We start from the raw sequence: 27,091 nt of genomic DNA on the forward strand, positions 1-27,091 counted from the left end.
CGTAGGTGGGGCATAAAAAGAAATATTGGCCTGAGATCACACTTGCCAAGACAGTAACTCTGTTGAAGTATTTTTTGAAATAAATATTTTGTAATGCTGCATATTTTATGTTCATATACTATCAACATCTTCTGTCAACAATAACATTCCCATCTCTGTCCTTAACTCGAATTCTACCATTGGAGTACCTGGTTTCCTGTCGGCCATCTGGGTAAACAGTTTTAACTGTGCCGTCTGGGTATTCCCGCTTCTGAAAAATAAAACATAACTTATATAAAAGTAACAATTTTTAACATGTTTAAATAACTCAATATAAAAAATGCACAAATAGTGGAAGATATTAGCAGGCAAAATCGAGGGAATTGTGCAAATGATGATACAAGCATGAAAATTACCACAAAGCATCATTATTATGTACTTTTAAAGAAACAACTGCTGGCCATTAAAAAAAATCATTTTTTCAAGATGGCCACCGTCGTTTTCTAAAATGACTGTTTTTTCAGTTTGAAAATACTGATTTTTTTCTGGAAAACATTTCGTTTACCTTCTTTTAGTGAAAAACAGCTGTCAGGTTAGGTAGCTACCTTCCTTACATGTGAATAATTCACTAGACATGACTATTTAACATATACAGGGTTTGCGCATGCGCGAAAAAATTAACAAAATTCATTAAAAAATATTTCAACTATTTACTATAAAATAAGTGATTTGGGATTTTCAATGATATTATGATTTGGTTTAATAACATTCTTCAAGTTTATGACACGAATTGATAATTTTGCGCATGCGCAAACTCTTTATAGACATAATGAGTCATTTGTATGCACTACCAGGGCAAACCGTAGTTCATCTCATTACTTTAAAAAGCAAGTTAGTGTAAAATCTATGATGCCACTGTTTAAAAACAAGCCCATTCAGTTGCAATGATCAGGCACTTGATGGATAAGACGGAAAATGTGGTTAATACGAAAAAAACATCAATATTAACGGCAGATCAGTCACTTTTGGTAATGGATAATCAGTGGGAATCGCCTGATTTGTACAAAGAAGATAAGTTTATCGTCATTTGAGGTGGATTTCACATTGAAATGACTTGTTATAAAATTCTGGGTGATATATAACGTGAAAGTAGATAGACATATGTCCTCACTAAAACCATTATTGCAACACCTAGAACGGCATATTCTTGTATGTATGTTCAAATGTACCTAGCACTAGACACGTGCATCAGATAACTCTATGTGTTTTAGCTTGGATTGTATATATCGGCTTAAGAAAGGTAAACACAGAAGTTATAATCATGTCATGACTCTGTGACGTTAAATGATTTGATAGACTGGTGTAAGAAAATATAGTCATCTCTACCACAGTTCAATTCCTGGCATTCAATTATAAAATAAAAACTTCTTGTGAATTTGGTAGTATGCTCATTTCATGAGTCAGATTTTGTACCAACAGTCCATATAAAGCATGATACCGTATTCATTTAGGTCTTGATCGTGTAACATATTCTCGATCGCTAGCGACCTTTTTCAAGATATGGCTTCCCTTCTCTTACGTCACCCACAGGTGGCAATTGATTTTGAAAATGATAATTTCAATGTACGTAAGACCAGCAAATATTTTTCTTATAAAACAATTGATCAGACAAAAAACTCAAAATCATACAATTGTAAAGGGCGATGTGTTGTCATAGGTTTAACCGAAGACCCCATTTAAACGTATTAATGGTAGCTGGACCAGAAGTCAGTAGACTATCAGATAAATTTGCAAGATCTAGTGATTTGAGGCATTTTATAATAGATGAACGACTTAATGAACACAAAGGATTTCTCTTAAAAGATCAAAGGCAAATAATTTGAAGATCGTTTAAAGCAAATACAAAACGAAGGAGAACCGGTTTCTTATAACCAGATCAAAAAGAACAACTTCCTATTATGTCGGTAAAATAAAACTGTAAACGTTTTGTAGATATCTTTTCTAGACTTTTATTTCTTGTCGCAGTGGACAAACTGATTTGGAATATTTCTTAATCCATAAAGACAAACTGCTCCTCCGTTTTTGTCTTCGGATGTCATTTTAAACAGTGGTATGAAATTGGTGCAAATGGATACACTTGAAACATTTTGCAATTTGCAGATCCAAATTCTGACGCATTTACCATTGATGGGGCAGCAATGGTCAATTCCAGGCCACCTTGTAGGGCAACAATATTGGATGATTTTGCACTTGTGTCATACGATCTTAAATAAAATCTTTCATCGATAAGTATTCAAGAGTAGACATTGTGTTAGATTTACTAAAAAGACAAAAGTTGGGTTCTGGAGTAGTTTTCTCTATGAAGATGACAACGAAACGAATTTTTTGCCGACAGAAATGCTTTTATATAGACTAATAAGGATACATTCCAGCTACCCCTTGTAAGCATGGAGAAGCAGATATACGAATGTTTGTCCATGATCGGCATGATTATGAAAATTGTTGTAAGACGGTTATTTAAGGTAGCACCGACACAGATGTAGTAGTATTAAGAATTGCAGCACTCCAAAAATGTGGTGGAACAAACTGAGAAAAGGTTTTGGCAGGAATGAAGACTTTTGATGACTTCCCGTACGTGATATATCAAATGCGTTTTGTCCTCGTATAGCTACTCTTCCTTTCATTCATTCAGTGGATGTGACACTAAGGGAATAAGTCAGTTTGGATGACATGGGAAGTATTTCAACATGTAAGGGACGTACTTATTTCTTTACTGAAGTATAAGGACACATACATGGACATAAATGAAGCATTTGTTTGCATCATATCTGACAGAACAACATCACTACTTGCTGTTAACGAGGCACGATGTAAATGTTTACCCAGGTAGCAGCGGCATTGTGATGTCGTTCCGCCTACAAGAGTTTTTTTTCCGGAGCACATCCAAAGAGCAGCGTATCAAGGCGGATAAGTTTGGGCTCAGCCTGATTTATGTACCAATTCATGAACACTGGGGTTGGATGAAAGAAAAAAATTGATGACAGTTGGTAACCAAAAAGGACTTCTACGGCTGCCGTTAAAGTTGCATCCTCCTGTCGGGAACTTTTGAAATTCGGAGGCGAAAATTCCAGTTGTGTTGGTGACTGTAAATGCTACCGTTCTGTCCTTCCTTGTACGAGTTTTGTTATTGGCTACTGTCAGATAATTATAAGATAACGAATCTGTCTTTCTGTCAAAATTAGGCATTTAATCTTAACAAAAATTAAAAAATAAGGCCGCCATTTTGAAACCGGAAATCACTCTTTTTTGTCATTTATGTGTTGTTTTTTCGTACTTTAGGAACTGTTATTAACGCTTAATAAAAACTTACATTGGATTATACCTATAACACAACTTTCAAGGATTTCAACTGGATATGACTCCATTTGCAAAATTATCGGTGGCCATCTTGAAAAAATGGAAATATTTGATGGCCAGCACCTGATTTCTTTTACTTATCATTTAGTCCACCTTTATACCAAATTTCATGCTTGTATTTCATGCTTGTGTAATTATTTGTGAAGTTGATGAAAATTATTAAAATATTTTCTACGTTTTTTGCCTCTAATTAGGAACCGGAAACCACTATTTTTCTTCATTTAAGTGTTGTTTTGTCGTACTAAGGAGCTGTTTTTTAACGTTTTATCATAACTTATATTGGATTATACATTACACATCTTTCAAGGATTAAAATCCCTTGTAAAATTGCTTGAAAGTAAAAAATATCGAAATTTTTTACTCTTTTGCCGACATTTTGAAACCGGAAGTCACCTATAGTTTCATTAATGTATTGTCTAGTGGTTATTTATGAACTGCCATTTGCTTTTTATCAAAACTTATAATGGATTTTACATAAAACACACCTTTCAAAGGATTAACAAATAATGGCTAATTTGATATGACGTCATTTTCAAAATGTGTGGTGGCCATCTTGAAAAAATGATTTTTTTTTCTGGCCAGCAGCGGATTTTTTATAAGTATCATTTAGTTAACCTTTATACCAAATTTCATGCTTGTATCACGATTTGCACAATTATGTCCATAATATCTCCCACTAAAATAATGCTTTTGGATTTTTATTTTTTTTTGGTTTCCTTCAATTTTCTTACAGTTCAACTTCTAATATTTCACATTTCATGATAATCTAATGGCTTAATGAAATATCTCTTTGGAGAGCAGAACAATATTAAAAGGCCTATAAAGTCAAATCTGCCACAATTATCTAAATGCATTAAATGTCCATAGTACACAGATGCCCCACGTGCACTATCGTTTTCTATGCGCTGTGGACTGTGATCATATCATAGGGAACATGTGTACAAGATGATTGGACTTCAACTTCATCAAAAACTACCTTGACCAAAAACTTTAACATGAAGCAGATCAGACTGGAAAACGAATGAGGATAGACAGACGAACAAATGGACACACAGACTGGAAAACATAATGCCCCTCTACTGTCCTAGGTGGGGCACAAATATGCAATGAATTCTATGTCTTCTTATAAATAACAAACTCACTTTATAATCATTTGTATGTATTTCTCTCTGCCCATTAGGAAACTCCATGGTTTTATCTCCATTCTTATCTACTCGTATAACAGTACCATCAGAAAAGATGCTCTCCTCTGAACCATTAGGGAATAAGTATTTAATGGTTTGATCTGCAAATGTGATTTCCTTAGTTCCATCTGGATAATGTTTCTCCTGTTGATTGCTGAAATTATTTGAAAAATTGTACAGACTTTTAAAAAAGAAAAAAATGCATCCAAAAAATTCAAACATATTTTATTTTTCTAAACATGAAAAAGGGAAGAGACAAAAGTTAATTGAATAAAAAAAATATAAAGTCTTCTTCTGAATCAAACAAATCAATGATTTAATTAAGAGATTGGTATCAATGTGATTGAGTTCAATCATTGTGTTATTTTAAAACATACAGATAAAAAATTGAAAATTTTGTGGTATAATCATCTAATTTCAAATAAATTTAGTTTAAAACATACTATTCTAACTCCTGGTCCCTATCCCAAGTCAGGAATCTCATCAGTAAGTGTTTCTGTCTTTGTGTGTCTTTTACCTATTTTTAATTCACAGTTGTAATAGATATTTGGGCATCCCTGTTGAATAGACCACTTTCGAGTTCATCCGTCATCGGAAAAAACTTGTCAATTATACGCGCCTTTATGACGTCATTTACCAGATAGAGGGGGTTGCCTGTATCCCTACACTATTTACGTTCATCAAGCGTCTTAGTGATTGTCATTGTGCAGGATAAACTAGAAATAATGGTTGTTCTGTAGGTACTTAATGACAATTCCCTAATGACAGTGATGCTGATTGTCAATTTTTGAGAATTCAATTTGCTGAATAATTCGTACAATATAGAATTATAGTTTTCCAACTACTCGCTCAACATTGGAATGGAAGTGATGACACCCCTAAAAGCACAAATGACGTTCACTAAAACCAGAGTTTTTGACGGAAATGCATCGAACTCGAAAGTTGTCTATTCATTCTCATGATGTGTCATTGGAGACAGTATGGAGACCACTAGATATCCTTGTTGTTTGACTTACATTGTGGGGTCACCCTCATTTTGACATTTACCTTATATTTCAATTTTTTTCATATATGATAAAAATAATACTTACTTTGGAAACTGTAGAACTTCTAGGCCATCAGGATAATGAGAATGTGTAGTCTGAGCTTCAGCATAGTAATATACCTATAATATAATTCAGACGGAGACTATAACACAATTTGATTTATTTTTTTAACAAAACTTACTTTAAAAAGTTATACCTTGATTATTGATAAGAATATTTTATACCGATCAACTTACAAAATACAAAGTTTTTGATGTCTCACTGATGTAAATAAATATACCAATGTACTTTGATTACCCCATCAAAGCACCTGGGATCACCCCCAGTGGGGTTTGTGTTGCTTAGTCTTTAGATTTCTATGTTGTGCTTCTGTACTAACATTGGTCTGTTTGTCTTTTTATTTTTAGCCATGGCGTTTTCAGTCTATTTTCAATCTATGAGTTTGACTGTCCCTTTGGTATCCTTCGTCCCTCTTTTGTAGGTGTTTAATCCCACTTACTACACTATTGGCAACCGGATGGAAACCGGAAATTTCACATCATCACAAGACCTATGATAACATGCAGACCATCATATTCCCTTAGATACAGTTCCAAATTACTACCAAGTATTTCAAAACACATTTCAAGATATCAAACTGCACAATAAATAAATATATTACTGAGTATACATGGATTTGGACATTTAAATTATCACATTATATAGATTAAAAAAAAATTCTGGTTTTAATATAACAGTAACTAATCTACATTTATAACATTGTACAGGGAGATTACTCTGTAAATATCAGCTGAACATTTGAATCATGTTCTATTGTTAAGGAAATATTAAGCTTCTGAATGATCAAAATAAATAGTGTTTGTCAAACTGCTATATATTCTACAATTATTTTTCCTGATCAAATGTGTGGTTCAAATTTTCTGAAATTTTTATATTTTTGTCAAAGGGTCAAAGTAAATATTTTGTCAAAATTTTATGAAAATTAAACCAGCCAATTTTTTTTTAGGTTAGGTGTTTTTTACCACCTTAAGTCATGGAATGGGGGTTGTTTTATAAAAGTGAAACAAATTTTTTTTTAAGTTACCACTCTCTGATCAGGCATGATCTGTTTTATGTCTCCATTGAAGAATGATACTACAATAGATTTCCCATCAGCTGATATCTCCTTCCTGGTCCCGTTACCAAATAAAATCTCTCGGGCACCAGTCTTATATATCCTCTCAATCTGCAAAACATGTTGAAATCAGTGTAATAACAAAAAATCTGATCCACCATAACATTGTGTTCTATCCAATTTTGTTTTAAAGCCTGTTTAACTATAAATATTGAAGGTCACTGGAACTTTGTTACAAAATGTTTTTTGTTTGTTTGTATTTGACAGTTTCTATTATCAGACAGTATAGACTGATGCATATGATCCATTTGGAAGATTTGTTTAATTAGAAGGATTTTAAACAGTAATATAAACTGAAGTTTTATGTAAAATGTTAGAAAAGCATCTTTTAAGAGAAGGGAGCTTTGATATGAATTTTCCAAATGATTCTTTGATTAATGCTCAAAATATTAAACCCATCCAAAATATTGAAATATTGTAGGTCTTCAGTAAATCATTCAGCCAGTTGTTAACACATCTATTAAGTCATTTGATGGATACATTCTACCATCAAAATTATTCATGATGCTTCTAAATATTTAGGTCATTCAAAATATTGAAATATTCTGTTTTATAGCCCCCTTTGCTTAATTAAGACTTTGTCTAAGATTTCAATAGTCATGTAGCTTTTTCTTACATTGTATTCAAATAATTTTTCCGACAAATGTGACAGTTTTTATATAATAAAGTGGTACTAAGACCAACCTTGCCATCATTGTGCTGAAATTCATCATAACCACTATTGCCTTTGTCAATCATAGATCTATCTACGCTATATTTAGAAGCTGTCTTCCTTGGAACATTAGCACTGTTTGTTGTATCCCCTTCTGTATCTGTATATAAACTTGTACTGAAAAATATATCAAACTTGTGTTAATATTCTTTTAAATGACTATTCTGTATAACTTATGGTCATATCATATGTTTTCGTACGTCGTATGAATTTGTGCTATGTCTGATTTTTCAAAGGAAATTTAGATGCCACAATTCATTCTTTATAGCACAAAAAAAAACATGAAATGAGGAAAATAAAATGCAATTAATGAAAAACTCTTTCTTTCCAGGTCCTCTTAGTTCACTACTGATTTGGAATGTGGCTGGTGTACCAGTATTTTCCATAATGTATTTTTGTGGATTATGGTTTGACTTTATCCATTTTTTTCTTTTGACAATTTTGTTGGTACCAGTAGTCCATTTATATTGTTTTAAAAAAAATTATTTTATGAAATATTGTAACTCTTCTTCTAAAGGTTATGCATTGTTCTTCAAACATCAATGGAATTTTCCAAGGCAGTTTCTCATCAATTGTTGAAAGTGACAAAACTAACAGAAAACACATCACTTAAATAATATATACTTACTCTTGTGGCATAGCAACCACTGCTCCACCCCTGGGGACATCTTCCATTAAAGACATCCTCAAAAGATGGTCCTGTGATTTCTGTTGGGCATTACTAAAACCAGGCTGGGGTGACTTAGCTGGACCGGGTTGACTACTAAAATTTGAAGTTTTGGATGGACCTGGATGACCAGTAAAGCTAGGCTGTGCTGTCTTGGAACCTCCTGGAAGACCAGTAAAGTTTGGTTGGGCAGTTCTGCTAGGCAGTGAAGGTTGTGATGATGATTGCTGTGCTGGGATAGTTGGAACTCTGACTTGTGTAGCAGACTGTGTGGCTCTCAGAGACATTTGTGAGTAGGATGTCTTAGAACTGGAGGAGTCTAAAATGTGTTCAATGTAAAAAAAATCCTTAAACCAAAGCAAGTCTAATCAACTACAGAAAGTAATATATAATAACAGAATATGCAACATTAATTTGAGCATGTTACATTGGATACCCATGTTAGTGGTTAACCACAAGAAATTATTTTATAAAGTAAAGTCACCAAAATAATTCCTAAATGTATTTCAAAGACCAAAATCTTGAATTTGTTTCATTCTAATCAGAATTAGTTAGTTTCAATTTAAAATTTCTATCAAATATAGATCCAAAGTAAATTTTAAACCATTACTTCTCTTTAACTTAAATAAATGTAAAAAAAATCTAAACTCACCTCTAACAGGGTCCTTCTCTTCATCTGAGTCTGTGGTCTGAAAGTCTGCTGAGTTTTGTGTAGGGACTAGCTGTGATGGGGTACTACTTCTTACTGCTGATTTAGATTTACCCTGCAAATTCAAACATTCAACTTAATTTTATTGTAGCACAGATATTTAAAATAATTGTTTCAACTAGTTTTTGTAAATTTAAATTTAAGCCAACCTTAAACAGAACATTAATTAAGTGGTCTTACATGCAGTTTATTTTCAACTTTACCTCAAAGACTGTAAACCATAAACCCTTATTGATATATAAGCATTGTAGATAGTGTTTATACCTTATTGATATATAAGCATTGTAGATAGTGTTTATACCTTATTGATATATAAACATTGTAGATAGTGTTTATACCTTATTGATATATAAGCATTTTAGATAGTGTTTATACCTTATTGATATATAAGTATTGTAGATAGTGTTTATACCTTATTGATATATAAGCATTGTAGATAGTGTTTATACCTTATTGATATATAAGCGTTGTAGATAGTGTTTATAACTTATTGATATATAAGTATTGTAGATAGTGTTTATACCTTATTGATATATAAGCGTTGTAGATAGTGTTTATACCTTATTATTTTGTTCTTTCTGAAGCCATTCCAGTCTTCTTTTTTCCATAAGTTTTATTTCTTCTTTCAACTCAGAGTTTTCTTGTTCTAATTGTTCTATCTTACTCCTAAGTCTGGAGTTACTGGACGTCCATCTTGTCTCTTTTCTCTTCATTTCTTCTTGTAAGTCTGTCATCTAAGTGATTAACAAATAAAAAAAAAATGACCATAATTATTGCAAAAAAAGTGTTTCACTTGCACCATTAAACTTTGAGTACAATCATTAAAATTAAAATTAGTTGTTCACCTTACAATCTCAATAAAAAAATATTAGACACTAATAAAACTTTAACAAAATCTAATGGCATACAGTACTTCTAATTTAAATTAATTTGGGATTTCCCATGACAAAGCTAGACTTTGCCATAACTACATAATACTATATTGGGGAAGATAACAAGAACATCAGAATTGGTTCTAAATCTTTCTTGTTTAAGAAGCAGGTATATGTTACTTGGGGTTCCAAATGCAATGGTTGTTTAATGTTACTTTAGTGGATATATATGGACAGAGCCTTCATATTCAAACAAATGATAAGCATAATCCATTTGACATGCCACGATAGGATGTCCAGGGTGGCCATATAGCTTGAATCCCACCCATTGATTATTAGATCTAGAGTGGCCATATAACTTTACCAAACTGACCTGATTTTTCAACATTTCTATTTCTTCTCTCTCCTTTTTATTTGGTATGTCTCTGGCAGCCTTCTGATACTTTTCAAACATTTTCTTTTCATGCCTATAAATGAAAGGATCAAATCTCAAATTCAGTGTTTTCTACAATTTTTATATCAATCTTTTCTTTTTTTTATATTGAAATGAAAAACAAAGATCATTTATGTTCGTTCAAATTCATTAGGACACAAAAAAATCATTTAAAACTCGAATCAAATTCAGTCAGAATTTTTTCTTAGTAAATGAAAGCAAACTACATTTAAAGTATAATTCTACATCAGATATGTAGTTACTTACTTTAATTTCTTCATTTCTTCAGTCTTATAGTCCTGTATTCGAATCAGTTCCTTATTTTTCTCCTTTTCAAAGTCTGTTATTTCTTTCTTTAAACGTGATAGGCCCTAAAATAATAATCAAAAGATTCATATTCTGCATTTCATAGAAAAGACTGAACAACAATGATATATGAATATTGATTGGGATGGGATAGAGTAATTAAAAAACAACACATACAAGAAAAATACCATTTTCTCAAAATACTTTCAAATAAACCATTTTTTTTAAAATACCTTAAAAATACAACTTTTTTTATAAATACTTTAAAAAAATAAAAAAAAAATTATAAATACTTTCAAAAATTTAATTTTTTTATAAATACTTTAAAAAAAATTAAAAATTTTTTTTTTTTTAAATACTTTTAAAAATACTTCTCATTATCCTATGAGTTACTGCAAAACAGGATCAAAATTTTGTTTCAACCCTACCTGAGAGGCAAAAGTAAGGTTAAGTAACAAATACAAACTTTTTTTTAAATATTAAAAATTTTAATTCACTTATTCATGACATCATAAGTAAGAATTTTATGCTTATAATATATGGAAACTTTGCATTATGGACAATTCACTTAAAAAGTCTTTGGAAGGGAAGGAAAGGATCTTTGCCTCCTCCATCCCACAACCACACAACCAAAATACTTTTTTTTTTTAATAATTTGACATTCATCAAATTGACATATGCATACAACCAAATACATGAATAAAAACCAATGACCCCTGTCTAAAAAATAAAACTTCACTACTCTTCCACATTCATTGAATGAAATAGCCCTAATCTTCTTAACTTTTTATTAGGCCACAATTAAAATATTTTGGTTTGCCCAAACCCTACCAAAGGTTGAGACAGTGGGTAGGTAGGTAGGCATTTTTTTTTTTTTGAAAAAGATAAATTGGAAGTATCGGGTGTTTATTAGTCTTCATGCCTATCTGATTAAAAAAAAAACTTCCTCAAATCGGGACAATAAAAGAATTTGAGTAGGCAGCTTTTTTCTGGGTAGGTAGTGTTTGGGCAAACAAACCTATTCTTTTTTATGGCCTTAAAAGTAATTACCTCCTCTCTTTCTTTGCGTAGTTTATCAAGGTTTACATTTTCACTTCGGAACTTCTCTATCTCTTTCTCCAACTCAGCTAATTTCTCCCTTAAGACCTTTGACTGCACGCCATCATTTGCTGCTGTATGGTTTACTGTCTGTAGTTTCTGCTGATCCTAAAGAGGAATGAGTTCACATATTTGTCAAATGCATCAATATTGAATGTTTTCATTGTATTAACAAAATGACATGAATAACACAGGAACCCAACAACCAAAACAAATCAATTAATAAATTTTCACATTCTGTCAATATCTTTAATTTTTTTAAACTTGAATATTTAAACAAAATTTAACAAAAAGATTTGACAGCAGAACTTATTGACATTTAATAGAACATTTGTCTCAATTGACGAAAAGACTTTTGACAATGTTGTAGGGCAAGTGACAAGTCAAAATGAGTTATAAGCCTTAATGGTATAAGATTTTAAAATAAAATTCATCGAGACTAGTATTTATTTTGTTTCTTTGCAAGATATATAATATAATTTGTTGATATAACCCTGCAGTTGCATTTCATTAAAGGATTTGACCCAAGCAAGTGCTAGAGGCTGTCTTGCAGTGATGTTAAGAGTTCTCATTGTTGAAGGCCTTACTTACTTTGAGATGAATTCTTTCCCTAAATTGTGTTTCATGTGAGAATAGTGAGATTTTGTCATTAATGTTCGTGAAGGGAGGAAAAGAAATAGATTTCATCTATTTTGTTTTACAAATTGTGAGATTATCTTTGACAAGAGGCAAAATTGTGCTTTTTCTACCTGTAGATGAAATAGTCTAGGTTTGATTTTGAGAATAATTTGGTCACAGTTTTTGTTACCATACAAACCTGAATCTGTTGTTTAGATGGCTGAGGTTTCAATTTAGGAAATAATTTTGACACCAACTTTGATGTTGGAGGTGTTTCACTTCCATTACTGGTTTCTGCAAAAATAAAATTTTAGTTCAAATACCAACCAGTAATATTTAATTTAAATCAAAGCGCTGTAAGCGCTGAAGGCAGTTAACCAAAAACCAAGGCAACCGTAATTATGAAAACTGTGGCAATGTTGCCTCAACATTAAACATTCATATATAGTACATTCATGTTTATCTAATGATTTCTTTATTAAGGCAAATAATTAATATGTTATCAAGGTTTCAAAAGCAATGCATATATCAATGTATATTTTTTTATGGTGAGTCTGCAGTGGTACAAGTTCCCAATGATTGCAGTTGTTCTGCTTGGTAGTTAACCTTGGTTTTATTTGACTGCTAGAAGTTCAAGTTGACTTAGTATGAACATGTAATAGTATGAATGGACTGGTTTCCCTGGAAAGAAAACTGAATTTGTGTTCTATAGTACAAAAGTTACAAGACATGAATCAGACAAATGTTCACTACAACAGGGATCAAAAGTGAGGTCTGACTGACCTGCCCATAGTAAATGTAAATGATTTGTTATTTTGTCCCATACATATATATATGAATATATATGATTTAGGGGTGGGGATCTTAACGGTTTTCAAGTTCTCAAACAGGTAGGGGTAGGCAGAGGATTTAGGGGGCAGGATCCCCCCCCTTTTTTTGGGAAAAAAATTGGTTGCTTATATAGGGAATCACTGAAGCGTGACTGGACAAGGCCCCCTCAGGTCAGTCAGCGGGCCCCCACTTATGAAAATTTCTGGATCCACCACTGGGGGTAGGGTGACCCTAGGGACTTCCCCTACATTTCATTTTATTTGTTACATTGTCCCATACATGAATATATATGGTTTAGGGGTTGGGATCTCATTGGTTTCCAAGTTCTCAAACAGGAGGGGTAGGGTGACCCCAAGGACTCCATGCCACCTATATTTCATTTAATTAGTTATATTGGCCCATACATGAATATGTATTGTTTTGGTGTGGGGATCTCAACCGTTACCAAGTTCTCAAACAGGAGGGTTGGGGTGACTACAAGGACTTCCCCTATATTTTATTTGATTTGTTATATTGTCCCATACATGTACATGAGTATATACGGTTTAGGGGTACGGATCTTGACCGTTTCCAAGTTCTCAAACAGAAGGGTGTACAGTGACCTCAGGGACTCCCCCTATCTTTCATTTGAATTGTTATATTGTCCCGTACATGAATATATGGTTAAGGGGTGGCGATCTCAACGGGTTTCAAATTCTCAAACAGGAGGGGGTGGGGTGACGCAAGGGACTCCCCTATATTTCATCTGATTTGTTATATTGTCCCATACATGAATATATCTGGTTTAGGGGCGGGGATCTGGACCATTTTTAAATTCTAAAACAGGAAGGTTGGGGTGACCCCAGCGACTCTTCCTATATTGCATTTTCTTCCACCTTAAATTTGCAAAGCATGGGTTGTTCTCAGCTTAATATGAGCATCACTGAAGAGACATGTATTGTCGAAATGCGCATCTGGTGCAGGAAAATTGGTACCGTTAATGTTATTGATAAAGAATATTCCGATAATATATATATAGTTGCATTATTTGTGAAAATAAAGAAAGAAACTTTCAGCTACTTTAATTGACCCTTCAAAATTGAGAAAAACAAATAAACCTTCGAAATTGCAGTAATATGTTTACACTTTAAAAGCATCTCAAATGCATTATCATTTATCACTGATAACGAAAATTTAGACTGTGACCATGAACATATATATTGTTAGATATATAACTGTTCCCAACTGTCACGTTGTATTGGATTTTTAAATCAAAATTTGTCAAAAAGTTATTTTGAGTTTCTGTATAAAATATTTTTCTGCTTTTTCTTTCTTTTACATATATATCTTTTGGTTTACAATTCTAGTGTTTATATTCATTTACCATGCATGGCTTTATTTTTTCACCTGCTTTGATTTATTTTGTAATTGATCGCCAAACCCGGAATTATCCTTATCCGCTTCCGGAATCGGATCCGATATTGTAAAATTTTGTCTTCACGGCCGCCATTGTTATGTGTTTACAATGTTGTTTTCGTCAATCAGATACGATTTTACTCGAATTTATACAATATTTGTCGGCGATTTTCTGTATAAAGCTAGCGGTTGAACAAAATGAACATCGATGTCATGAATAATAATGATAAAAATAAGATTTTAGCTCGTTTAATTGGAGACTTTGGTGACTTTGCATGGAAGGTTTGCAAAGTAAACTCTTATTTTCTTTCAAGTGGAAGGTGACTACGTCGGGCGTAGCTAGAAACCAACTATCCTAGTCGAAATTCCGCTTGCAAAAGTGGAAGGTCGCGGACCTTGGACCACTGCTAATTTGCACACCTGCCTCCCAATTGAAAAGCTACGAAAATTTCTTTTTCTAATTTGAAATTGCCGCCAACAAAATGAACAGTTGAACTTATTATATAACAGACTACTGACGTAGTTGTGCTACGTATTGATGACAAACAATATCCCTACGACTTTCGCCATTTGGGAAATCTAAACTACTTGTCTTAAGAGATTTTCGGCGATTAAATATTTCATACAATTGTTCTTTGACATCTTAGCTAAAAGCACAAGTTATAATGAACTACACAAGGATTCTTAATAAGCACTACTTCCTATGTGTAACTTCAAAACTTTTGGATAAATCGACGATCATTTAAGGTTTTTCTGGTCATATTTTTTGTAATCCAGAATAAAAAGTATTAAAAAAGTGTTCAAATAGTTATATATAACATAGTAGCGAGCTAGATAATAACAATGGCAAGTATTTCAGCATTTATTGGGTAGAACACAAAACTAGGGTGCTCGCATAATGCAGCTTAACTGCATAAAAAAAAATATAATATGCATGTCATACAAAATATTGTTCAGTTTTCCTGTATCACACTTTTTGACAGATGCTTTGATATGTACCGATTATCAGGTTATCTGCATGTTGATATCGTAAAATATCAGCTGCGAGACATAATATGAAGCTTTTTGTCGAGTGAGCGTAGCGAACGAGATCAAAAAGCCTTCATATAATGTCAAGCAGCTGATATTTTACAATATCAATATGCAGATAACCTGATAATCGATTTATCGGGCTATATTTCCGTGTTTCAGAAGTGTTTTCTTTGTTTCACCAGCACACAAAAGATGACTTGATAAGTTCGGGTCAAAGTTATTAACGTCGGTTCAAACATTATGACGTCGCTGATATGTCCGGGTCAAAGTTATTAAGGTCGGGTCAACGTATTTGACGTCACAAAGACATGATACGGAATAATATTAAGAGCTGAACAGAGTGATATAGACAGTGGGACGACCGATAAATCTCTGTAGATATGTTGTTATAAGAGTTATGAACCTTGACCATTCACAGTGATTAATGAAATAAAGTACCTATAAACATAGATCGAAAAAATTAATAAAATTTGGCAAATTTGTGATTTGATCAGGATTTCTCTATGTAAAGGCAAATAAATCAAAGATTTTTTTTACAATGGGTTGATTAAATATCTAGAAATAGCTACTTTCTTTTCAAAAGATTTATTTTAAATCATAAAATTCTCACCTTCTTGGTCATTACGTTTCTCCTTAGGAGATTTTGCTTTTAATGTAGTGTCTCCCCATTCCTCTTCATCATCAAAATCACTTGAATGTTTATCATCTGATTCACTTTGATGCTTGTTATCTGAGTCAGATGTGAATTTACTATCAGTCTCACTACTATCATATTTCCCAGTCCTTTTAGGAAGAATTTTTAAGTTTGAATAAGAATTTTCGCTATCATCACTGTCATTTTTCCCATCGTCAGATGTAGAATCTGTTGATTTTCTTAGACTAGAAATTTGACTATGAATTTTAAAATCCGTTGAATCAACACTTTCATCTAAACCATTAAATCCTTGAGAATTAGACTTAGATTTACTTGCAGTAGTTACTTCTTTAGATATAACTAAAGGAGATTTAGGGTTAGGAACAAATGAACTGGTATTTAGACTAGCTGTAGAATCGTTATGCGAGTTTATTTTCAGTTTTTGTAATAAATTTGAAACAGTATTTTGAGATGCCACTTTCCTAGTCATGACCTTAGAAGGGGATTTTGGTAGCTCTTCATCAGAATCATCACTGTCACTATCATCCTCACTCTCCGTTTCTTCACTGCTTTCTTCTTCACTTTCCTCTTCCTCCTCATCTTCGTTTCCATCATCATCTTCGTCTTCTTCAGAACTGTCTTCTTCCTCATCTGATTGATCTTGTGGTTTTCCCACCTTCGATTCTTGTTTCTTCACTTGTTCAGGCTGAAGTATTGGTTGCTCTATATTTTCTGTCGCCACATTCCTGTAAAAATGCATTGATTTTGAAATGAATTTTAACAATATTGATGTTTTAATGAAAGATGCCTACATTATTCTTCTTTCATTGTGTAGACATATTTATAAAACAAGAGCTGTCAAAATGACAGTAAACCGGATTCTTTAACATTTATTTGTGTTCTGGTATTTATCAATATTACAAGGACCAAAACTCCTAATAGGTAAAATTTATGATTATCAATATCAAACTTGACTTCCATGTTGTCAACAATAACAACATATAAACTAGATAGAAAATGACCCTCTAGCAGGACAAACAACCATAACTCCTGAACGGTAAAAGTCAAAATCGTCATTATTGAACTTGACCTCCATTTTGTTGTCAGTAACAACATATTAAAATTTTAAAAGGTTTGGTTGACTGGTTCATGAGTAAATGCACGGACACGACATTTTTTAAACTTTCAAGAACCGTAACTCCTGAACGGTAAAAGTAAAAATCGTCATTATTAAACTTGACCTCTGTTATGTTGTCAGTAACAACATATTAAAATTTTAAAAGGTTTGGTTGAACGGTTCATGAGTAAATGCACAGACACAACATTTTTTAAACCTTCAAGAACAGTAACTCCTGAACGGTAAAAGTCAAAATCGTTATTATTGAACTTGACCTCCACTTTGTTGTCAGTAACAACATATAAAATTTTAAAAGGTTTGGTTGAACGCTTCATGAGTAAATGCACGGACAACATTTGGTTGCCGCCCGCCCGCCCGCCTGCATGCCGTACATCCCCAAATCAATAACTGACATTTTTGACACAAAAATCCGGTTAACAAATTCATACATACAGTTGCCTATAATTGCTTATATAAAATCAACTTCATTTGAACTTTGGTAGATACAAAATAGTTGTTTCATTGGCAATCATACCACATATCATTATAAGTAATTTCTGTATGTGAATGTGTAAATAGCAAACAGTATACCTGAAGTTCTAATAAATAAAATTAAGGATTTTAAAGTGGCACTAGCTAAAAGATATATATTAAGTATGAAATATGATTTTCTATTTGTTCAATCATTAATGTAAGTGAAACAGTGAAACAAAATATTGCTTTTAGCAGCCAGTATGTTTCAATTTCGTAAAAATAAGCTAAGCTAAGAAGTATTGGATGCAAGTGAATAATTCGAATCAGTATTCATGTGAACTTCAATTTAAACCCCTAGCTAGAGATGGATACGGCATGCATTGTGCATATTAGATTATAAAAAGAAAAAGAATACTTTTAATCTTTAATATGATATTAAATAGACCTAGAAAAATCCAAATGTACAAGTCTGATATCTATCTTTATCTATATTTATGTTTAATTTATATCGCGTATATGGCAATCAGAGGTCTTCAGAAGACAACTGGACAGTAAATTAGATGGCATTTAGACTAAAATACACACAAAACAAAGCTACATATTATCAATCCCATGCCCAATATATTGTTTAAATTAGACTTATATTTTTGGGTAAATGTTTTACAATGGGATAACTTGTGACAGCAAGTGCCCTTTTAATGACTGAATACCTTACAAATCAAACAAATGTTCACTTATTGTGTTATTTCATTGTCCACCAGCAAGTCTTTGGTTCTTGGGTTTTCATATGATTGATTTCTATTTTGCACTCGTTACTATCATAATATTTGCAGGTTAATTACTTTCGGTCTATCTTATCAAATGTTTCAAATGTTTCAGATCATAAAAAAAAAATAGGTTTCCACTTTTCAAACTTTTCTTGCATTGGTAATTGACTGTTGAAAAATGTCCTTCTAGTAGTTTTTTAAATGTAAAATTCAGTAATTCATGATTAATATTTTAAAGTTTCATAAAGAAAAGCTTGGTTCCTTGAAGTAACAATGTTACAATTATAATTGGTGAATAAATATATAATGTTGTTAAAAAAAGAATTCAGGTTTAAACAGACCATTTTCAGAAGTACAACTAATTATAGCCCTTTTCTACATTGTATTAGAAATTGTTATTAAAACCTTTCAGTAATTTATACACTTTTGTTTGCATTTTTCAATAACAAACTTATAATCCTTATTTCACTTACCTGTGAACATCTTGATGTAAACTTTGATGTTGCTGTGTTGCATTTTTGATTGTAGCTTGAAGCTGCATTGCAACTGACGTTCTTGGAGACTACAAGTAAGAAAGAAAGAGGTAAATTTGAGTACATATTTTATCAGACAAAAGAAAACTTGTTGACTAGTTAACTTTGTAATCTTGTTAATTTTAGCTTATAAACTGAAACATGAAACATAAATATTTAATATTTTTAGGATATAAACATTAAACAGTCCATTAATGAACTTACATTGTGTATATTCACAGTGCAAGTACATATATTAAAGGTCACTTTTGGACTGTGTAACATTTTTATGCTTCTATCTGAAACTTGGAAAAAACATCAGTATATATTACTTACTATGAATATTTAAAAGATGCCATCTTATATTGGGCAATGTAAAAAAGAAAACATCTCATTTTACACAATGTATTAAAAGTACACAATCAGTACTAATTGAATTTTCTAAAATCTATAGGTACAATATAAGTTGATACTGTAAATTAAGATATTACTGGGATTTTTTAAGAATGAATAAAAATGAGAGTTTTTAATTGTAGCAATTTTGAGAGAAAAAATCTGCATCTGGTCTCTGTTTCAATTTTTAGAATTAGAGTTCTTATTATTGCGATACTTACCCAATCCCATTATTCACATTAATAAAAACACATTAATTTCTGAATTTACAGTATTCAATTTGGTATAAATAAGACTACAAATTTACCTGCAGTAAAGGTTTTAAGGGATCATGTTTCATTTTATCTTTCTGTAATATTTTGGTAACAAACGATGACTGACTACAGAAAGACATATTGTCTGCACAGTTCTCTAGATATTCAAATTCATCAACTTCTTCTTTCTCTAATACATCATTCTTTGCTCTTTGATTAATCCTTACAACAAATGAATCATTATCAGACATGAAATCAGGGGAATCTGACACTGTCTCCTTTTCCTCAGTTCTTTGTTGTTTATTTATATTTCCATTTGGTTTCTGAATTTGTTGTCTCCCTTTAGGAAGTTCTGCTTTAGGAGGTTTATTAAGTAGTCTTTTATCTTGTACTTTTTGATCATTGACACTGCTTGTTTGCTGATATTTTGGTAGTGTATCCTCTCTGGCATTTGGAGATTTAATAAGTTTCTGGTTCTTTGCTGGTGAAGTCTTCAAGTTTAGTTTATTTCTGTCCTGCCAAGTCTGAAAATAAAAAGAATCAGAATAATTGACTGCCAAAATTAGAGGAGTACACTTTATTTTCATACATTACTAATAGCAGTTTTTACACAAAAATTATCAATCATAAATTATAGAAACACAAAGCTTACAATTTTTTTAAATTAGCAAAAAAACCTTCAAGATGTCACATTAACATCATTTAACTTGCCAAACAAGTCCATTACAATTTTTCAATATAGTGTCATAAAAGCTTTTCAAAATCTCTAAACCACAAGTATTAAAGTATAAAAGTATCACAGATTTTTTGATTCATCAGCAAATTTAATATGTTTAAAATGTTTATTTTACATATTTCTTGTATGTTCAGGTAATTTGACAATTATAAATGAATTGAAGCTAAAGGTTTAAATAGATTTACCCCTCGTTTCTTTGTTTCTGGGACAGCCTCTTTTCCACCAGCCTTCTGAGGTTTTGTTGAATTGTCTCCCTTTGATATTTTGTTCTGTCTATTATCTCCCCTTGCTGTTTTAGTTTGCTGACTAGAGTTACTGTCCGGTTTGGCAGACTTATTTTGTTGAGTATCAGGTTTTGATGGTCTATTTTGCTGTGAGGAATTACTATCCACTTTAGGTTTTACAGATTTCAAATCTTTTGTAGGTTTTGATTTGGACTGTAAACCATACCTAGCAATTCCTTGTCCCTTCTTCAAAAAACATCTCTTTGGACTTTCTACATTTTCACCTTTTGATGCTTGTAGCCTCATCTGTAGACAAATAAAGCATTGATATACATGTGATTCTTGTTAAAATAATGTTTAATATTTGCCTTTTGAGTGCTAAGAGGTATATGGAGTTTTTTGTTTGTAAAAAAAAATATTAAACAATGTTGCGTCAATCATGGTCATTACAATTATAAAGACCTATGATGTAATAGTATCAAATAGTATCAAATACTTTGTTGAAAAAATGTATGAAGAACAGAAAATGTGTCTTACATAGTGTGATGATTGAACTGCACATGGACATTCCTACTCATACCATGTAACATAACTGTAATTAAAACAGACATCTGAGATCGTATACTGTGGATTCTATTATTTTTTGGGAACTAATTTTCATAGATTGAAGAAAAACTATATTTTCTTTAAGTGGAGACTCAGTTTTGCAGTAATGTCAAATCTTACAAACAAAGCTTTTAGCATACAGTGTTCTCCCCAGGGCCTTTTAGCATCATAGTGATGTGATGCTATAATCTGAAATGTGATGCTATCTGAAGTGGTTTTCTTATAGTTTATGTTATGGATGTGATGCTATAATTTTTAGAAACAAGATGGCATTTCAATTTTCCCTGTTTACCATGATGCTAAATGAAATATATGGGGAGAACACTGGCATATTTACTTCAATATTCAAATTTATGGTTTCCCAATACACATCGATTAATCATGTCATCAGTACAGTGTATCAAGTCGATAATCCACAGTAATAGAGTAAAAACACTAGTAAAAATCAATTTCTTATAATAGATATGACAGAAAAGACAGAAAATAAATACCCTCTCCTCCTCTGCTCTTAGTTGTTCTTCTAGTAATTCTTCAAAAGTCTTTTTCTCTTAAAAAATAAATACATCTTGATAAAACATACATGTATTTACATATACATTTTTTTTTATTATTATTATTATTTTCTAGTTTGACAAATAAAAATTTTCAATATTAGGGTAGATAACTCAGATAAAAGGGAGATAACTCGATAAAGTAACTTTTATAATAGAATGTGTTGTGAGTTTACCTATTTTATTATGTAGCAAGAAAGTGAGTCCTGTGACCCCATTATTTCTTTTTCTTATCAGAAAGCATATCATTGGGGCTATATTCTCATATTTTATCTTAACCTTCTATGGTGAAGTTTTCTTTTTATCACACAAATTTGGGTTTTCCATGCATAATCTATACAAAATCTGACAATTTTGCTCAACCCGTACCTTAAAAAAAGCAGGGTGACCCATACCTTTTATTACATTTTATAAAAAGCATGATATAACTACATTTTTACAAATTATTAAAATATTCTATGGATTTAAATTATGACCACCCATCTACTTTAACAAAAGTTACTTCACACTATGTTGATCTGGAGCAAAATTTTTCTATTTATCTGAATTTCCAATTATACATCATTCTCTAACATGTCTAAGGAGAAAGGACAATAACTATAAGTTACAATAAAAAGTTCAATCAACAGACCAATATACTCGTTTAACTGGTAAAACAACTACTTATTCCAAGAAGAATGACACACAAATGTATTAGGAAGTAAGCTAACCTCCTAATCCAATTACTGGTCTGTCATCTAGCGTAGCACCTGCCATTGGTCGGTCTTCTTCTTCTGAGGTCACATTATCTTGGTCCTCCTCCTCCTTGTAAAAAATAAATTAAAAAATTTGAAAATCCCAGGACAGATTGTTTTTCAAAATCTTATATAATTATTAATAGTTTGGTAGAAATACAGTATAGTTTAAGAAAGTTATTAAAATTTCAAAAACTTTAACCACAGAGTGAATATTTGAGGACACCGCCGTTGACGGAATGTAGGATCTATACGTCTCGCTTTTTCGACTAAAGTAGAAGGCTCGACAAAAATGATTTGAATGGTAACAAAATAACATATTGTTGATTACATCAAAATCCTCCTCCTCTTCTTCATCTTCATCATCGTAATCTTCTTCCTGGTCAAGATTCTGCTCCTCTAACTGGACACTGTCCTCATCCTCATGATAAACTTCTTGACCATTCATCATTTCCATTTGTCTATTAGGCTTGAGGTGGTCAGTCTGACCTGATGACCTGAATGACTGAGTACCAAAACCTTCATCTTGCTCCAAATCATCAGTTAAACTTTTCTTCTACAATATTAAAAAATAAAAAGTATTAATTTTCCATAACTAGGATATTTTAAGAAACAAGTATGTTATATGTGGAGCAGAAAAGTAATTAAAATATATATGTTTGGGGGGGGAGGGGTAGCTACAAATGTATCTCATTGACAAATAACTCAAACCTTATTTCTACTCATTTAAAGCAGAACAAAATGTGATTTAAACTGGAATCAATTCAGAACTATAAAGTCGTCAAACAAAATATCAATGACAAATTAAAAAGCAATGGTCAACACTTTAAAAAATTATCAGATTATACTTATATACATGTGATATTAAGGTTCATATGTCTTAACAAGACAATTATTGCTCATTTCCTATGTTAATATTTTAAAATGCTTCTACTGTAATCCTACATCCTCTTTAATAATACTGATGCTATGAAAATAACATATTTTTTAATTGAAATTTATATTTTTCTGCATGGAATGATTTTCCACAGTTTTAAATATGAAAATCTAAAAGATAATCATACCATAGACATGTGCATGGTTGAAACTCTACTGACTGGTTTCCTGCTTGGTAGCTGTGGTATCTCTCCCACTTCAGAAGCAGAATCTGGTAACTGTCTGAATCCATCCTCTGTACACTGGCTCCCTACATGAGAATTAGTATCACTGAACAGGTCAGGATTGGTCTTAATCTCATCATTATCTTCATTCAGTGGGACATACATCACTGGGCATGGCAAGGCAGACTGAAGATAGATATTAAGAATTACAGTCACAGTTTTTAATTCAATATTTTACTCATATACAGAAAGTAAAATGCTCACCATTTTTATTCCTAAAGTCACCTAATTATGAAAAGGATAAGGAATTAGATTTCAATAGTGTTACTTATAGAGTATTTTGTTGTGTGATCAGTTCATTTATTTGTTTGCTTTTTTTGAAAAGTGAACTGTTGTTTATCTATTAACATAAAAAAAGTCTTAATAGACATCAAATATTTAGTGAATTTGACTTTCAAATATGACTGTTATTGTAACTATGAAAGCAAAAGTAATTTTTCAAATAATTCATGAAGATTTAAGACAACAGATTAAAATTGCCATATTTCTAAATTTCCATTTTTGTCCTTTTATTTGACAATTGTGTTCATATATTGATTCTTAAACTTGATTATTATATTGTCACTGCCTGTCAGGTATCCCTATCTTTTACCAATGATAAATATTTTTTTCTTTAAAAACCTACAGTAGTTTTTCAAACATGTCTATTTTTATTTTTTGTTTTGTTTTTGTGGCTGTTGTTTACCTACATTGTATGTATTATGATATGACAAAATTCTGACCTGATTAGCATAGTCCACATAACTTTGTTGTGACTGATGTGGTTGCTGTGATTGGTGAGATTGCTGTGTCATGCTCATTGCTTTAGCCAATCCGCTACCTTGAGCTTTCTGTCGTTTTGGTGGTGTTCTTGTTTCACCTAAATCTGTATTTACCTGGCCTCCTGATGAAAAGTTTAAAAAAATAATTCTTAAATAAATGCAATATTCTTACGAAAGTAAAATGTTAAACTTACAAAATACATACAGCTAAATTCAAAAAACTATAAATTTTAAAGCATAAAAATATAAGACTTAATTCAAAAATCATTCACTTCATGAGTACAGATAGATTTAGATGGAGTGGTTGGTTGTGACATAAATATAGTTCAAAATATATACTGTTTACAAATCATGCCATCAAAATTTAAAATGCAAGTTTTTAATTTTTCAAGAAAAAAACTGTTGGCATCCCATCGCTATTTTCTCATATTACAACACATTGCCCAAATATCTAAATGTACAGTATTTGAATATTATACCCCACTGATTTTTGCGTTGTTTAGCTATAACAGAATGTACATTTTGTTGTTCATATCTAAGTGACTCTAGTTGATCTTGCTGTTGTTTCATTAACATTTCTTGTTGTTGTATCTGTAACTGTCTAAGTTCTTTAAATCTATGTAACAACTTGCTTTGCTCCATGGCCTGCTGTTGTTCCAGTATATCCATAGATGTTTCTAAAATGGTTTTAATTGATTTTATTATCTATAATTTATTTCTTTTTAATACTTAATAAATATAATCTGATTATGCATGGCATGTGTAATTTCACAATACTATTAATCTCAAATTAAAAACAGTAGTATTTCAGTATGCATGTACGTAACAAGACCCTACTCCAAAACTAGTGTAGTTTTATCAGGTCTATGAACTCCTGTGTAAATTATAACTCAGGTCTAACCTTATAAAATATTCACCACAGCGTCACAGTGATCAAGCATATAAAAAAAGATATGGACCGAAAAAGTGCTAACAAAATTTAAAAGCCCTCAGTTAATGAGTAAGTTTTTTTTATATTCATGATATTGTTGAAAAACAGACTATTATGATTATACATTATATGTTTTTTTTATATATAACAAATTAGATTTAGAGTAAGACATACCCATAGTTTTATTCATTTCTTCTTGATTATGTGAAGAATCAAAGTTTACAGCCTGCATAAACATGTGAGGTGGTATATTGGCATTCATCAGACGTACATTTTGCTGTAGTCCTGTCATATTGTATCCTGTAGAATTCATTGTTGAAGTCATAGTTTTTCCCATGGAGTTCATTGAGGGCATACCTTGACCACTCATCATATTATTCATTGAAGTCATTCCTTGACCACCCATGGCCACAGGATTTGTTGTAGAAGTCATAGTTCTTCCCATGGAATTCACTGATGACACACCTTGACCACCCATCATATTACTCATTGAAGTCATTTCTTGACCACCCATGGATGCTGAATTCATTGTAGAAGTCATAGTTCTGCCCATGGGATTCATTGGAGGCATACCTTGACCACCCATGGACATAAAATTCACATCTGTATCCATTAAATTCATTACAGAAAAACCTCCTGACTGAGATGTCATATTATTCGGAATCATATTTTGATGAATTCCTGAGTTTGAAGCAACCATGGTTTGCATGCTTGAGTTGTTAGCAATACTGGCATTATTAAAATGAGGACCATTTGATTGAGATGACATATTTTCACCAGATGATGGCAAGCCTACATTTTGACCATCTTGTGATCGAAAATGTTGACCTTTATTGTTTGGTACACTCTGTTTGTCATCAAATCCCATCTTCCCAGCCTGAGACATTATCATGTTTATATTTGGGGCTCCATTGAAGGCCATCGGACCATTTTTCTCTGGGTCTAGAACAACCCCAGATCTTGCAGTCCAGGCTGCAGAGTTTGGTCCAAAGTAATTGGCCATGTCCGTAAATTATGATATTTTTCTTCTACATGATGTTCCAATGTACCTATAGTATACCTAAAACTAGAAGAAAAAATCATATCATTATTATAAATTTTGATCAGAATCAAGGAGAATGTATACTAAAGGAACAGGTACAAGAAGTATTCACTGGAACTAGGCCATAGAAAAAATATGCACTTTCTGTTAGATGATAAAAAAATAGATTGATTTTGACAGATCACGTTAACTTTTAAAAACAGCAACAATAATTATTTGAGACCTCTGATAAGTCATAAAAGTAAAATTATAATCAATTTGATGCTACAGGTAGCAGCAAATGGTGTTTGACGCCTAACTGTAAAAGGCATTTAAGTTAGTTCCTTCCTGACTCATAGTCAGTAATTGAGTGGAGGTATGCATTCATTTTGTATGCTGCATATCAATATGTAATTTTAAAATGAGTCCACAAGTGAACGATTTAAATAGAATTGGTGAATTACTAATTTTATCAAATTTATGTGACAACACTGTCAACAAATAACAGACAAGTCATTGCATGACATGGTCTTTGTTTTGTCCCTATCTGAAAATTGATCATTACAAAATGTATTAAGTTAGTTTCATTATTTAGGTCAATATACCATTAATGGTTGAAAGTTGACCATTTGATGAGGATTAACGACTTGAACTCAAAAACAGGCAAGATATGTTTGTCAACAAGCCTGTTCTTATTTTACCGGAAATGTAAACGATCTAGGTAGTTTAAAAGCTTGAATCTG

General features: G+C 31.9%; 1 protein-coding gene across 3 annotated transcripts; it reads right to left on the reverse strand.

Annotated features, from left to right (window-relative positions):
• On the reverse strand, positions 1-27,070 carry LOC139528186 (centrosomal P4.1-associated protein-like). Of its 3 annotated transcripts, XM_071324061.1 has the most exons (25): positions 26,954-27,058; positions 25,793-26,393; positions 25,502-25,720; positions 24,876-25,073; positions 24,358-24,518; positions 23,540-23,761; positions 22,807-23,031; positions 22,452-22,545; positions 21,682-21,737; positions 20,546-20,890; positions 19,678-20,148; positions 18,939-19,027; positions 16,084-16,853; positions 12,415-12,509; positions 11,550-11,705; positions 10,461-10,564; positions 10,134-10,227; positions 9,449-9,622; positions 8,832-8,943; positions 8,141-8,498; positions 7,485-7,629; positions 6,711-6,851; positions 5,672-5,745; positions 4,539-4,734; positions 1-250 (listed from the first exon to the last, which is right to left on the reverse strand). In XM_071324061.1, the coding sequence occupies exons 2-25, from the start codon at positions 26,328-26,330 to the stop codon at positions 122-124; spliced, it is 5,166 nt and encodes a 1,721-aa protein (XP_071180162.1). In that variant the 5' UTR covers positions 26,331-26,393; positions 26,954-27,058; the 3' UTR covers positions 1-121. The 3 variants fall into 3 exon arrangements, with proteins under 3 accessions (XP_071180162.1, XP_071180159.1, XP_071180161.1); XM_071324058.1 differs by having other exon boundaries at positions 25,502-26,393; positions 26,954-27,070; XM_071324060.1 differs by having other exon boundaries at positions 25,502-26,393; positions 26,975-27,046.
• Positions 27,071-27,091: the final 21 nt, after the last annotated feature.

This window comes from Mytilus edulis, chromosome 6 (assembly GCF_963676685.1).
Source record: "Mytilus edulis chromosome 6, xbMytEdul2.2, whole genome shotgun sequence".
Lineage (NCBI taxonomy): Eukaryota > Metazoa > Mollusca > Bivalvia > Mytilida > Mytilidae > Mytilus > Mytilus edulis.

Coding starts and splice junctions, on each gene's coding strand:
- LOC139528186 (XM_071324058.1), bottom strand. CDS start 26,330: ATGGCCAATTACTTTGGACCAAACTCTGCAGCCTGGACTGCAAGATCT. Junction 21,738..22,451: donor ACCAGTAATTGGATTAGGAG/GTTAGCTTACTT, acceptor TTATTTTTTAAG/AGAAAAAGACTTTTGAAGAA. Junction 20,891..21,681: donor TAAGAGCAGAGGAGGAGAGG/GTATTTATTTTC, acceptor ATTTGTCTACAG/ATGAGGCTACAAGCATCAAA.